We start from the raw sequence: 16083 nt of genomic DNA, 5'->3' as shown, positions 1-16083 counted from the left end.
TAAATGACAGATCGGAAGCATTAGATCACATCTGTCGTCACCCCGCACTCGAAGAAAGTCGGATCAGCGAACTTATCAAGCAACGTTGAATCTCACATTCCACGTTGAATAGCGTAGGATGTTTCGTGTCTGCAAAATTTATATGATGCTACTAATTAATTTTATACAAATGTATGTACAATTTTGCGGTACATTATTAAAGTACTGTATATATATTAATGCATTCTTTTTATAGAACGAATTCTTTCTTAAAATAAATAATTAGTATTATTTTTTATAATGAAAACAATATTATATAATATTATAAAATAGAAAAAATCAAACAATCACGTTTAATGCCAAGTTTATAAAATGTGAAAATATATATAAAATTTAAACCAAGTATTTTGTTCAACGAGATAAATGCATAAAGAAATAATTTCTTTTATAAAATCTATATATTATATTTTGAATAGTATGTTTTACTGACTCACACAAAACAATATTTGAACAACAATTTGCTATTATTCCAGTTATATGTGTAATCAAATCGTGGCAGTATAACCGTTAAAATCTAGCATAATTATAACCTGCTGAAATTATACATATTATAAAAGAAAACGAATATTCATTTTCGATTTCTCTCGTAATAATGCCAATGATGATGACGATATCAAATATAAAACGTAAAAACAACAAATTTATATACAAAATATGATATCTTACCAGAATAATCAATCCACGCAACTCTAACCGATACTCCACAATTTTAAATGGACAACTCATGCATAGTATAATATATATAGACGTATCTCTCCTTTAAACGTAAAAATTCGTTACCCGTGGTGGCCTCTATCGGCCGCGGTGTAAACTAATCGATGCTTGTTCATCCGGTGTCGGAGAAGAGTGTGGCAGCCCTGCTAGCCAACGAATTCCGCCAATCACAGCGCAGAATCTCGACGACGTTCAACCAATCCCAGCGCAGAATCCGGCGTCCCACGATGCATCGCGGCGCGAGCTAAAAGTAGTGGGGGAGCGAAGCTGCCATCTATTAATCGTGGCGATTGCGCTGGTCGGTCTCTCTTCGTTGGCGGACTCCGTGGTGTGCGTTTACTCGGGACGCGGGAGCGGACGTGGAGCGACGTAAGAGACTTCCGGTCGTGGAGAAGAAGCCTCGCCACGCGCGAATATATACGACGGTGGAGGACGCGCTCGGACGATCATGGCCGGCACGGAGACTCCGAACGTAAAGTCAGAGACGACGAACGCACCGGTGGAGAACAGCAATGAGAATTCGCGCGAGCGGAACCCGCCGGTCGGCGGTAATCGTGGACCTCGAGGCCGCAAAGGCGGCACGCGGTTCTCAAGCCGCGGCGGAATGGGAGGCGGAATGGGCGGCGGCGTCGGAGGCGTCGGAGGCGTCGGAGGTGGCGGCGGCGGAAGCAGAAACGAGGCGGTAATTATCCTCTTTTTCATATTTTCGTACTTTCCTTCTCAAGTAGGGATCACCCGGGAGAATCGCGCCCGATAACCGCGTCGCCTCGGCGCCATGTTATCGGCGAGATGAAACGTAGTTCATTTGCCTTTATCTCTATCGAACGATATTTCTCGAGAGCCCAGATAAAAGAAATTGCCACACTTTCGTTGCACAATTGAAGGCGATCATTGAATTTCGTTCATTTAACGTTTAACGTGATGAGGATGAATTGTTCATCTGGTGTGGGCAGGAAAATACATTTTTTTTTTTTACAGAACGCGTATGGGTATTGAAATTAGAATAATCCATGTGTTCATGATCGATTTATTTCTGTACGCTCTTATGTTACCGTATTAACTCGTTGAATTCGTTGAATAATGTTAATTAATGAAAGGATATGAATCATCGTCATAATTTACTTTCATAGTCGGTCAAATACAAAATGGCGTCCTTGCGTAAAATGGCGATTTTTGCTCCTAAAATTCTGCGTTGCCACGTGCTTCTCAAAGAGAAGACAAGTATTTTTATTATAAAGTGAAAAAAGTTAACACATCTATACAAAATTTTGTTATAGAATTTTAGAGAATATTTCGATAAACGAATGAATATATTGATGAATATATTTATGTCCATATTTTTAAATAAAATGAATTAAATATGCAAATGTGTGTAAAAAAGATATTAATATAAAAGATGTGTACGGAATTTTATTTTAAAAATTATCACAGCTATAAAAAATTTTTTATAGAATGATATTTCGATACAGAAATGAATATATTGATAAATGTATTAATGTCTATATTTTTAAATAAAATGAATATATGCAAATATGTAAAAAAGATATTAGTATAAAAGATATGGATAGAATTTTATTTTAAAAGTTATCTACAAAAAATTTTTGTATAGAATGATATTTCAATAAACGAATTAATATATTGATGAATATATTAATGTCCATATTTTAAAATAAAAACAATTAAATATGCAAATGTGTAAAAATGTTATTAATGTAAAAAACATGTGTGTGACATTTTATTTTAAATTATCTTAAAAGATTTACATATTTTTTTATAGTCTTACTACAGGAAAATAATTATTTTATTTTATAGATGAAAATGAGCGACTCCATGGATGGAGGGATGGATAACCCAATATCCGAAGGTGGAATGGGTGCAATGAGTGGTGGAATGAGTGGTGGAATGAGTGGTGGCATGAGTGGTGGCATGGGCATGGGTCGTGGTGGTGGAATGCGAGGAGGAGGAAGAGGTGGTCGTGGTGGTGGCGACAGAAATATGGTCAATAGATCGCAAGATGTAAGATTATAATTTATATTATTTTTTTTTAAATCTTTTATCAAGATGACTGCTATTAAATTTGAATATCACTTTCAGGATCGATTGATGGAACGAGTCATGTCTATCGGTGGATCCACTCATGAATTACCTCCACTGGACACGACAGAAAAGAAATTTAGTGGTAGAAATCGTTTGTATATTGGAAACTTGACAAACGATGTGAGCGAAGAAGAAATACAGACCATGTTCCAAAAATATGGAGAAATATCTGAACTATTTGTAAATAAAGAGAAAAGTTTTGCTTTTCTCAGAATGGTAATTATATAAATTGTATATAACTTTATTATCAAATTATATCACTATATGAAAACTTCACTTGTTGATAATATGAAATGATTATAAAAATTACCGTTTGATGCATCATGATAAAAATTGCTGGCTGCATAATTTCTTTTAAATGATCATGTTATTTTTACTAAAATATATTATATATTTTATAATGACATGTTAGAGTAACTATTTTTTTTTGTTCTATTTCTAGGATTTTAAAGCAAATGCTGACACAGCAAAACGTGAATTAGATGGTACAATGCGCAAAGGTCGTGCATTAAAAGTACGCTTTGCTCCTCATCCATCGACGATAAAGATCAAAAATCTTACCCCTTGGACATCTAACGAACTTCTCGAGAGAGCCTTTAGCGTATTCGGCGAAATCGAGCGTGCGATAGTTAGAGTTGACGAAAGAGGCAAAAGCACTGGTGAAGGAATCGTCGAATTTTACCGAAAACCATCCGCTCAGCTGGCTCTGAGGAAATGTACAGAAGGTTGCTACTTTGTCACGGCGTAAGTTACTAAAATTTTTTTACATACTTTAACAAATCCCCGACGCCACGCTTGTTTGATATATTATCTACAAACAAGTGCCAAATAATAATTCTAGGGGTATAGAAAAAAAAAGTTTTACCTAGGAAACATGGTTAATTAAATCTATAATTGGCTGTGTGCTGACGCGTAAAACACAAGATTATAAATAAATATTGATATACAAAATTAAATAATTTTAATTTAAAATTAATTTAAAAAATTTTATTATCTTATTTCAGTTCTCTTCGACCAGTAATCGTGGACATGTTTGAGCAACAAGATGACGTGGATGGCTATCCTGATAAGAATTTGCCACGCAAGAATCCGGAATTCTTCAAAGCACGTGAGATTGGACCGCGCTTTGCACAGTTAGGAAGCTTCGAGCATGAATACGGTACACGATGGAAGCAGTTGCATGAACTATATAAACAGAAAGACGAGGCATTGAAACGAGAAATGGCGATGGAAGAAGAAAAATTAGAAGCTCAAATGGAGTTCGCTAGATACGAACACGAAACGGAACTTTTGAGAGAACGTATGTATTCTAATATTAGTATATAAAACACTGTATCTTTAAATTCATATAAATAATTGTATTTTATATCGCAGAATTGCGTATGCGCGAGGCGGATCGGGAAAGACAGAAGAGAGAGTGGGAAATGAAGGAGCGACAAGCCGAAGAACAAAGAACTCGAGACGAGGAATTAAGACGTCGCCAGCAGGAAGAGATGGCGATACGTATTAGGAGACAGGAAGAGGAATTACATAGACGTCAACAAGAAAACAATTTGTTTATGCAGGTTTGTTAAAGTTCTTAACTCTTGCTCACAATATTATAACTTTCTTAAAACAGTAGACAAAAATCATTTCAATTATTATGTACTTATAATTATTTTTTTTGTTATATTCCAGGAACAGGCAATCCGTAGTGGAAGTGGAAAGAATTACGATTCTGTGAGCAATAATGATCGTGATGGATATGGTCAACCTGATGGTAAGTGATGAGTTTTTATTTAAAGAAAACGAAATTTTTTTTTATTAAAAACTATACCAAAACAATCAGAACTATAATATATTTTTATAAAATAATCTATGTATTATGCATAGAAATATAAGTATCTAACCTAACATACAGTTTACGAACTTGTCAACGGTTATATTTTTTCAGCGTATTGTTATATTTTTATATTATATATTTGTATTTATATATTTGTGTTATTCCTTACAGGTGGAAGCGGCATGCCTGTGGTAACGTATCCCTTTTATTTATTACTTTCTTCTTTAATCTACATTCTAGTATTAAGTTGTTTTTTCTTACGGAGTTTGACTTCTTCCTATGGACATTTCTTTTTTTCCATTCTTAAAAGGTACAACTTTAAAATATATTCTCATGCGTTTTGCGCAAACTTTATTCGTTACAATGAGTGAAATATTGCGTCATGCATGATTTATTGCAAAACGCAGATATTTATGTGATACATAACACCATAAAGTTAAATCAGGAGGGTTAATAAAGTATTATATCTCTAATATTATCCCCAGTTGAGCATGCTCTTTAATATAACCAGAGTTCTAATGTCTGCAAAATCAATGAATATTTCTTTCAGTATTTTTGATTTTAATAAAATAATAAAGTATCATAAAAATCAATTTCTGGTAATTGTAACATGTGGAGGAATCAATGATGTGCATAGAAACATACAGTGAAAAAACGACACTTCAGTATTACATGAAGTGTCAATACTCTAATAATATGCAAAAAATCTAAACTTGTATATAACTAGATATTGCTATATCTAACTGATGAGCATATTTCTACTGATAAGTACAGTTTCGTTTTGCATCTTAAGATGCATGAATATCTCATTTTATAAAATCCATTCATGGTACAAAATCTTTCATCGGAAGTGCTGATGTTGATGATTTTAGCGATGATTTCTTAAAAATTTGCTTGAGTCTCTGACTATACATATATTGCTCTGATATCTTATATATTGCGAGCGCGGTATGTGCGAATAGCGCAATATTTAAATTTTATTGCAGCGATGGGACAAATTAATAAGCTGCAGCTTTAATTATAAAAAGCATTTTACTACTCTCCGCTACAAACATTGTAGTTAGGTTTAGTGACTAAATAACACCGTTATTTAACCATTAGTAATCTAGATAATTTTTTACGAATATAAAAAATTTACTTAATAGGTTGCGCTATATAACAATTAATATTATATTAATTAGGACATAGACACAGAAAAACTTACTTTGGGTGATATTTCTGACCATTCGAAATTGACTTATAAAACAATGCCACATATGAAATAATATCTATCATTATGATGATATACTTCTTATACTCTTCGTGAAAATTATTTAGATCTACAAATATAACTGCCACATTGGTCTCTCCACATGATTGCAGGCAAGAGACTCTGTGATCTATTATTCTGTTGTAGCGTTAAGATCAATTTTGTTTACTATGGAACATCTACTATAAACTTTCATAATTAGATATCGCGGCGTTTATCATGCTTTCTGTGATAAATTGAACAAATGAAAAGAATGATACGAAAAATGAAACGGAAAAAAAAAAAAAAAAAAAAAAAAAAAATTTGCGAACAATACGGTTCCATAGTAACTATACATATATACATATATTGACCAAGAAATGCCCAACTAGACTTTCTCTACAAGCTAGTTTTATTAAGATATTATTAAGACGAAAATATCTCTCAGGAAATTTAATTCTGATATATCTTGGCAGATTCTCCAACTAGATTAATCTGAATTTTGTCTATTTGTTTTAAACTTTAGGACTTGGAATACTCTTTGTATAAGATGTTAATATCTATGCACATTTTTATATGTGTATACTTATAATATTAATATTTTATACGCAATACTGGCTTGCAATACAATACGTATCTAAAGTACGAGCACTATTAAAAAAGAGTTTGCTTAGAGACCTTGATCACGTCTCTTTGCTGCTTGTGTTTGTGCTCGGAGCTTCTAGATTACGTATAGAAATGTACTGAATGTCAATACTTTACTATTAAGCAATAGAAGTTATTCTCAGCTTCTTCTAACACATGGAATTGATTTATCACATGATAAACCGATGAATGAACCTCTTTTTATTGCGATATATCTTTATATATGCATTGATTGACATAACTCTTTATCACTCTCTGATTACGAGATATAAAAACTCGCTCAAATTCTCTATCCAATATACAACGATTATATGACTATTTAATAATTGTCATACTTTATTGGGACTGGGAGAAATTTTATGTAGATTAACCATACAGAACAGGCGTACAAACATGGCGTTTATTATACATGGCTATGTTATGTACATCTATACAGGGAACACATAGACAGTTTCTACTTATCGCTATGCGATATATAAAATAAAATAAACCTTATCGTCACCCAATTTATAGGCTCTCTGATATATAATAAACATATCGTTTGCATCATTACAAAAATAGCAATAATCTTCAATGATAATAATTTATCAATTGATCAATTTATCTTTCTTAATCATACTTCAACTCTAATTAAAAACTTTCATTTCGCTGACACGCAATACAATCGTTTTGCGGTTGTATTTATTGTTATGTGATTTTCAAATTTTTATTGGGTCGAAGTCGTGTTTAAGAGGATAAATTGTGTATGAGATAAAATTATGGAGATATAGTAAACGATTACACACTGCTATTTGCCCATTGACCTAACGAAAGTATTGTCTGCCTGTCTATGTTGGGCATTCTCTTGGTCTAATAATCAATCAATGTCACAGAACGTATATTCGCCAGGAAAAAAAAAAAAAGAAAAACTATATTAATAAGAGATGTATTTAACGCAGTGTACACTGCGCACAACGCACAAACAGCAATCTAACATTGTATTTTCCCCTTTCTTTTCTATGTGATTTGACGAAAATTGACGACCTGTGCTGCTGACAAACATGGATGGTCGCCCTGAACCGTACGGAATGTACTTATAATACATCCGCGCAAATCACACGCACACACGCGTATCGTGCGTTTCTATGTGATGTGCGAACGACATTCTCATCAATGATTACCACAACAAAAAAAACTGTTCGGCTTTCCCCTACAATTCTTGTTCTCTTTGCATATTTCTGTAGGATCCAAAATCCTTCATGGATGCATATAATAATATGGATCGCGGTAGTCGAGGGGGAGGTGGTTATAACGATGATCGCGGACAGATAATGGATTTAATGGACATGAGGGTTGATATGGGCAATATGGGGGGTGGTAGTCGCGGAGGTAGCGGTGGTAGTGGACGTTGGCAAGGAAACGATCGAAATCGCCCGGACGATTATCCTAACAAACGTCGACGATATTAAGCAATGCGCAATGTGGAATCTTGTTCCATTGATTTCTTGAAGTGACACTGCAAATCGTACTATGTCCTTCATTCATTTCTCTCACTTTTATATCACTTGTCTATCTTGATAACCCAAAGAGGAAATGGAGAAGGAGAGAGTAGCGTAGAAAATCGAATACGATTGATGAGATATATTGGACATCATCTGGAATTAATATCCCGATTTGCGAAGATTCGAAATGCGTGAAAGTTTGGATTTAGATATTATAGTGTTTTGATACTTTGACAGATTCTGTGTCCTCCAGATGACATTTCTTCTCGAGCATGTACTCCCGTTGGATATATCAACTAACGATATTGAATTAAAAGAATAACGCGCCAACGATTTGTTATACGTAGAAATCTCTGCTTTAAATTACTATTTCTATGCTGAGAGGTTCATGCATAATATCATTAATTGGAAAGTAATATTTTTCACGTACGTTATTGGACGCAATTTATTTCGCAATTTCATCTCCAGCTCGTGTCATGACTTAAAAGTCATCATAACTTGAGTCTTAAACTTCATAGTTAATGTATTTCATATTTATGGTATATAAATGTGAGAAACATAATCTATATATCATAAATATATAAAATCACGAATTCGAGTTATTATAGTTAATTTATCTCATATTTATATATGAAAATATGAGATAAATTAACTATGAAGTAAGATTCAAAGATTCAATTTATTTTAAGATAGTTGGAAAATGTAAATAATATTAGGATAACAGAACATAAATTCTTTTTCGTCTTTGATATGCCTTTTTTTCTGAATATATCATTACTTTGTTAAATTGTTTATTGTGACAATTTAGGCAATGTCATTTCTAATTATTCTTTCGATAAAAATTAGGTTGTATTTTATTTAGCAGGCTACATTATTTTCTTGATAAAACTATATCGCAATTTCTTTATCTTATTATTCTGTACTTTATCTAAATTACGAAAACAACATTAATGTAAGCGATGACAGACGTTATGACTGGAATGAAACGTTTCCAAGCAAGATCTGCACTTAATACACTGCTTTACCCTGAAAATTAGTATTATGTCGTTGTCTAGGTGTGCTGAGCATGGTGATTACATCATGATATGCAAATTTGTCAGTTCTTAAATATTCATCAGTGATTATTTTAGTCTAAGATTATATATACATATATATACACATACTCGCAGTACTATCTGCAAATATAATATTCTATACTTTGTGCAAAAACTTAATCTATAGAAGCGTGATTTTAAAAATAAAGGTATACAATATATACAAATTTACATATATACATATTAATTATTCTGAATATATTACTATTATTCTATTTCTTTTCTATAAATTGCGTGCATAATCGATTTCAAAATACAGGTTACATCTTTTGCTATTATATAAAATATTTCTTGATTACAGTTTTTTTTTTTACTTTCAGTTCAACGATTTTCTATATCTTCTGTAGGCAAGATTTTACAAGTTAAAATTATTTTCAGAAAAGGTTCCTATAATGAATATCTTCGTATACGCGCGCGCGAAAGTGTGTGCTTTACGATTATTTATTTTTTTAAATCTATGTATGTATATCTAAAAGATATTACTGTGTGTGGGAAATTATAATTTATAATAATTGTTATTAAACAAACCGATGCATCGTTGTTCACAGAATCAAAATATCGATAAAAGATATTTTATACTAGCTGAGATTCTCTTTAAAACAGATTTTCTAATATATAATTGGAATATTTGAGACAAGGTTTACAAAAGTGATTTTAATGAGATCCTGCAATTATTCAAATATATTTAACTAATTTTTATTTGATTGTACATCTGAAGTTTTTAATTCTTATAAGCTCTGGATAGTAAAAAGATTTTCTTTATAATACAAAAAGAGTCCGGTATTATACGATATGTCTACGGTCCAAGGATTCTCTATTAATGTAATTTCCATTTTCATTATTTGTAATGATATGACAATTTTGTGTATTGCTCTGATTCTTTAAAAATCATTATGAATAATAAGAAAAAAAAGAGCATTTTCTGTCTTAAAAGAATCTTCCACGTTCCAGTATTTAATAATATTCATTTAGAACTGAATATAATTAATCAAGAATCTTTTTAATGGAGAAGAGACTGCAATCACAAGATAAGCTTACTTACTCGAAACTGCTAGTCAATGAACTACCTGTTAACGAGGTGAGTAAATTTTGTAAAACTGTTATTATGCATAATTTTACTTTAATCTTCGGGTGGGATGTTGAACTATTAGCAAAAATTACAAAGTGATCGTTTATCGATTACTCAATATGAACCACATTTTATACGCTTTTTATACACAATTTATTTCTGTTGTGACTTTTAGAACATATACATGTTCTAAATATATCGTATATATGTAAGCACAGACTATGTATGAGGATTACTTTGTAACGTTTGCTGACAGACTTTATGTACTGATAAAATTGATTGGAATTTATATAATGGGATTTATAACAAACATGCAACTAATATTATTCAAACAGATGATTTTACATTTCGTAAATGCTTTTATCTCCGACTCGTTTAATAAATAGTATTCTAATAAATTTTACTCTAAATAATCATGTGTGACGAATTAAGCATTTGATCAGCCTAGACGGTACTTCTTTTTACCTATGACAACCACGATATCTGGTCATGTGCACTTTAATAAAAGGTTGTCTAGGTCTAGCTATTGAAATCTGGGCTGTGATATAGATAATAAGTTTAACAAATTCTTACTTTTATGTCACTTTGAGTGACAAGGAGATGATGTATATTTTTATTAGTTCTGAGAAACAGTTTTTTATATAGCGATGTGATAAAAAATAATCTCGTGAAATAGAAAATGTGGACATTGACTATAAAATGATTTTATGGGAAGGGAACGTTTTTTTAGCACACATGGATATTATATCTCGGATAAAACTAAATGCGAGAAAAACATGCAGATCATCTGTAGTTCGCTAATCCTGCGATACGATGAAGCTTCATAGCTTTACAGCGTATTCCATAATAATATAAACTTATAAATCGAGAAATCTGAAGTAATTCAGAGATTTAAAAAAAAATTTCCGTAGTTAATGGTACTATATGCTTTCCTCAAAATTAATTATTCTAGCGCAAACGTAGTTAAAATTAATTGCGACTAATATTTGTTCTTTCTCGCATTTGAAAACAAATCGGTACTTTGCAAGAAATTCTCGAAACTTTCTTAGGTACATATATATTTTTATATACACCGCAACGTTATGATCTAAACATATTACAGGATATTAGAATATATTAAAAATTTGATCGTTTAGGATAACGAAACTTAAAATTATTTTGTAGCAAATTAGGAATTATATATAATATGCTATAACTTTTTTTTTCAAATCAACGTTACAATTTTTATAATAATAATGGCATATTTATAAATGTTTTAAATGTTATAGTTTTAATTTTAACACACCTCACAGTACATTGAATGTATTTTATAATCTACTATATGAAAAATCATTTGTGCAATTTTTGTATTTTTTAAATCTATATATATATATATATATATATATATATATATATATATATATGTTACGGTAATACAAAACTTCGAAAATCATACACAAATATATATATATATATATATATATATATTTATAACAATTTATTTAAAACACTTATATAATACAAGTGTTATTTTTAATCATATATATATCGCCGTTTTAGACAAGACATTGAAAATCATTACGCTTGCATAAAATTTTTGATATAAAATACATAATGCTATCTGTGCTCATCAAACAACATATACTTCGTGTTTTATAGGCTGAAGTTAATGGACGTCCAAGTTTTTAAAATCTAAATCACCTAAGGATGACATTCTTAACAAAGATATATTTATCAAATCTTATGTGTTTTCAGATTAGCGCACCAGCTGGTTGAACAGAAAGAAGATCGTTTAGAAATATATAGGTACTTTTCAATACTATTTAATTAGCTTTAAACTGTTTTTAGGTCATAAATAAAGCCTACATGTGCAATTGAATTTCTCTTTAGCGTAAATATGTCTAAAGCTTGTAAGCTTATTTTTATATTATTAGATGATTTGTTCTTAATAAGAGTTGCACATTATAACGTAAATCTTATTTCAAAGATCTGTGATAGTAAAACGATTCCAACGTACTGATCACACTTGGAAAATTTTCTCGATATTGATAAATATTTTTTACACTCGAAAATATAATTTTTTTTTACGATTTTTTACAGCCTGATTTCTTGAAACAACGCCCTTGCTTGTTATTACATGAAGTAATAACTGGTCTGTACGTTTAAGGTTTGTAAAATTCTTTATATGCACACGCACACATACATTGTTGATTTTTATTTTATTGATATGTTTGTTATGAAATGATGATAAATTTTTAATAATGATTCTAATGATTTGTAATTTGTCCTAACGTGTACTGAATATATATAATCGAGACATGATTTACACGATCAAATTACGCGTATGTCGTTAATTTTACCATTTTTTTATCTTTGTATTAAAGGTCCATGACCTGAAAAAGAGGAAAAAACGGAAATTGATATGATACATGGAACATATCAATTTTAATTAAAGGTGAGAATATTGTTAGAAATATTTAATAAAAAATACGCGCACACATATTTGAATATATAATACGTATTCTATATTTTAAAAACGGATATCGGAGCAGTATAAATAATATTTTAATATTAATTATAATTTTATCAATATTGATATAAAATATAAAGACTTGCAAATGATGATATTTTTCGGGACTGACACCTGATGTCAAAACTAATTCCAACGTGTACCATTTTTTAACTGAAGCAAGTCTTGAATTATATCTTACTGCTCGGTTAGTTAGTTATGTACTGGTTTTTAACTGATTGGTGTTTTGTACAGGAAATTACGAGACACTCGAGAGTTTTTTCGCCGAGTCAAAAAAAGGTATTTAAAAAATTTGCTCATATTTATTAATTAAATAAAAAATTCGACAAAAAGCATCAGACGTGATAGAAATATGAATTGAGAGTATTAAATGAAAAATATTGTATCGAGTTAGATTGTTTTTATGAATGATGAATGATGTAATCGACTAAATTTTTTTTATTTAAATAAAAGAAATTATATTAATAGCATTTTATATTACAAAACGCGAATAAATATAAATAGATAACATTTTTATACAGATGACATATTTATGTAATAAATAATCTGATGAATAACTGGCTAGAGTCCTGAATGAAAGATGATAATCCATTCGTACTGATATTTGTACGGCATTTTAATTTTTATCATGAATATTTTTTTATATAAGTAATCAATTTTTGTCTGTTACAGCATCTTTCACACAGTGGTGCAAGCGAAGGAACGAAACTTATTCAAAAATTTATACTGATTTATTACTGATTTTTTTATATCTGAATAAAAATATTGTTATATGAATAATCATAATAATATGTGTTGAAATCAATTTATTTTATCAAATTACCATGCAATTTAATTTACAACATATTACAACGTAATGCATAATTATTATTTAGCGAATATAGATTAGAATCGACAGACAAGGACGCATCAGGATAAATTTAACGCAGGAGAAAGAGGTACAAGAAAAATATGATAAAATATATATCGTGAAAAAAGCTTTGACAACATTTTTATTGTTAACCGCAGAAAAAGCCATATACACTTTCACACGAAATCGATCATAGTTCGATAATAATATCGAAAATTTATAATAATTGAAATGTACATAAATATAAAGACGACGACGATGTTGCACGTTCTTCTCGTGTGTGCCAGAACTGTACAAAAATTATCTTTCGCAAACACTCGTTGAATAACTTATTTCAATGATGTTATTTAGGGCAACTATATAATATATATATAATTCCTTTTCTTTCTTTCTTTATGTTAATAAAATGACGATGCTAATTGCGTTCCGAGGTGCGCTTTTATTAAATTTCAGAGTTTTGACTTCACGTATGCGATGCGATATATTTCAAATCGATAATCGAATACACGGCCGGAGCAGGTGGAAGGAACGATTTTTGGTGTTTGCGCTTCTATAAATCTATCTAATCCTATGTACTTTTAGCCGCGACGATCAAGTGCCATATAATATATATATTTTTTTATTGGTACTATCCGAACGCAGCACGCACTTTTATTATTTTTGTTTAATATCGCGAGTTAGTTACAGATCACTGAACTTTATATATCGGAACGCGCACTGACGAGTCAAAAGAGATAGCTCTTTTTATTTCGTTCGCTTTTTCTCAGAATAATCTTTTAACAAGTTTCTTTTCAATTCCGCAGATAAAAATATATCCGATTATAATAAACTTCAATGAAAAATTTCAACAGAGTTTATACAAAGCCTGCAAGCTTAAAGGATGGAGAAGTGTACTCTTTCTCTTTCGGCTCGCTTTTTTTCCATATGAGAAATATTTGGGAAAGCGCGTTCTCTCTCTGTAATACATGTATAGAGTTTGCACAAAATTAACAACAGCGATTTAAAATGTTTTGACGTTGCGTGCTCTATCGTAAAGTCTCTATTTTTGTTGTAATTATATATATATATAATATACGTCTTTTTCTAGAATTCTCTTTTGCAGTGACTTTAATTTTTCATACGATATTTTTACTTCTCTCTTTTGATATCGTATTGCTCTACCAATGCCTCGAGAAAGCTTTGCGCTCAACTTGTACCAATAAAATCTGATCATTCATAATTATTTTATTTTCTTTCTCTCATATATTCTCGTTCAACATTTTATCGACATTTTATATCAATTATACTTTTGTATCTGTTAATACTTATTAAATATTCTTTTAATTATTGTAGATCACAGACAACTTGTTCTTAATCCATAAAAACAATTCAATTATCTTTTTTTTTTTTTTAAAGATTATCGATGTGTGTAGAATGTGCCTTTCATGATGGTATGTATCATGTACATGTGTGTGTATAGGTGTGTATATGATTGCAGAAATAGCACGAATTTCAGAAACGTGAATCGATATTGAGCGTTATTACATGTGATTTCTTTTTTTTTTTCTTTTACATCTCTGCCAGTTTAGTGCCGCATGGAACATCAACATTTTCAAGTGCGAGAGCTCCAGGCGTTATATAAATAGATAACATTTTTATACAGATGACATATTTATGTAATAAATAATCCGATGAATAATTGGCTAGAGTCCTGAATGAAAGATATAATCCATTCGTAATGATATTTGTACGGCATTAAAATTTTTATCATGAATATTTTTTTATAAAAGTAATCAATTTTTGTCTGTTACAGCATCGTAAATAATTGCAAATAATTTTCTCTTTTTAATGAAACATTCAATGTTTCCATAAATGATTGTAACGAAATATAAATATTTTGATATATTGAGATAATACTAAGTTATTTCTAGATTCAGTTTCCATGCGACAAATGTTTGGTCGGCGCAGCGGTCGGATACAGCTAATTAGTAATTATATTCGCAGTTAACACAGATGATAATAATAAGCTGTTCTTTTTACTTTTTTTAAGTCTATAGACTAGCACGAAGCTCATTACGATTGATCGAGAGCGTGATTTATAAACCACTGGGCTCAAATAAGTTTTATCCCCTCGAGATCCCCTATCAATTTAATTATGCGTGCAATCAGAGTTTAATCTTGTAAAAATATAATGTCAAAGTATCAAAACAAATGATATTGAAAATATTTAAGTAGGTGACGACACAGATTTCAGTTTCTTTTCTAGCCGCACTCTCGATTTTTCTTCTCTCCTGCTTTTTCTATATAAAGAAATATATTAATTCTAATAAAATAAAAATATAATAATTCTATATAAAGAAGAATTGCACATAATTTATCTTATTGAAGATGCAAAAAGCGGTAACTGAGCGCATCTAAAAACAAGTATCTCTGGAGGTTGGCTCGCTGAAGTTTATTCCTTTTTTTCTTATTGTTATGTATGTATACCGAATGCTTCGCCTTGTGTGTACTCGTATCGATTTAAACGCGCATATACATATGTATATATAGCAGTCG

General features: G+C 30.8%; 1 protein-coding gene across 2 annotated transcripts; it reads left to right on the top strand.

The window, feature by feature from the left end:
- The first annotated feature begins 1045 nt into the window (after positions 1-1045).
- Positions 1046-13486, top strand: LOC145935298 (protein no-on-transient A). Of its 2 annotated transcripts, XR_014425194.1 has the most exons (13): positions 1046-1435; positions 2566-2769; positions 2848-3066; positions 3293-3594; positions 3855-4150; positions 4225-4415; positions 4528-4609; positions 4844-4863; positions 11924-11974; positions 12269-12335; positions 12553-12623; positions 12933-12977; positions 13371-13486. XR_014425194.1 is itself a non-coding variant. In XM_083036489.1 (9 exons), the coding sequence occupies exons 1-9, from the start codon at positions 1202-1204 to the stop codon at positions 7991-7993; spliced, it is 1773 nt and encodes a 590-aa protein (XP_082892615.1). In that variant the 5' UTR covers positions 1046-1201; the 3' UTR covers positions 7994-9307. The 2 variants fall into 2 exon arrangements, 1 of the variants encoding a protein (XP_082892615.1); XM_083036489.1 differs by lacking the exons at positions 11924-11974; positions 12269-12335; positions 12553-12623; positions 12933-12977; positions 13371-13486 and adding an exon at positions 7769-9307.
- Positions 13487-16083: the final 2597 nt, after the last annotated feature.

The sequence above is a fragment of the Prenolepis imparis genome, unplaced genomic scaffold, assembly GCF_030444845.1.
Source record: "Prenolepis imparis isolate NDT839.2.m4 unplaced genomic scaffold, iyPreImpa1.0 SCAF_1, whole genome shotgun sequence".
Lineage (NCBI taxonomy): Eukaryota > Metazoa > Arthropoda > Insecta > Hymenoptera > Formicidae > Prenolepis > Prenolepis imparis.
The sequence above is the reverse complement of the archived record's forward strand: the minus strand, read 5'-3'. Positions and strand labels throughout refer to the sequence as shown.

What these genes read in the sequence shown, in the direction of transcription:
- LOC145935298 (XM_083036489.1), top strand. Translation starts at nt 1,202, where the DNA reads ATGGCCGGCACGGAGACTCCGAACGTAAAGTCAGAGACGACGAACGCA. An exon ending in TGGTCAATAGATCGCAAGAT is followed by an intron (nt 2,770 to 2,847) that starts GTAAGATTATAA and finishes TATCACTTTCAG; the next exon opens with GATCGATTGATGGAACGAGT. An exon ending in TGGATATGGTCAACCTGATG is followed by an intron (nt 4,610 to 4,843) that starts GTAAGTGATGAG and finishes TATTCCTTACAG; the next exon opens with GTGGAAGCGGCATGCCTGTG.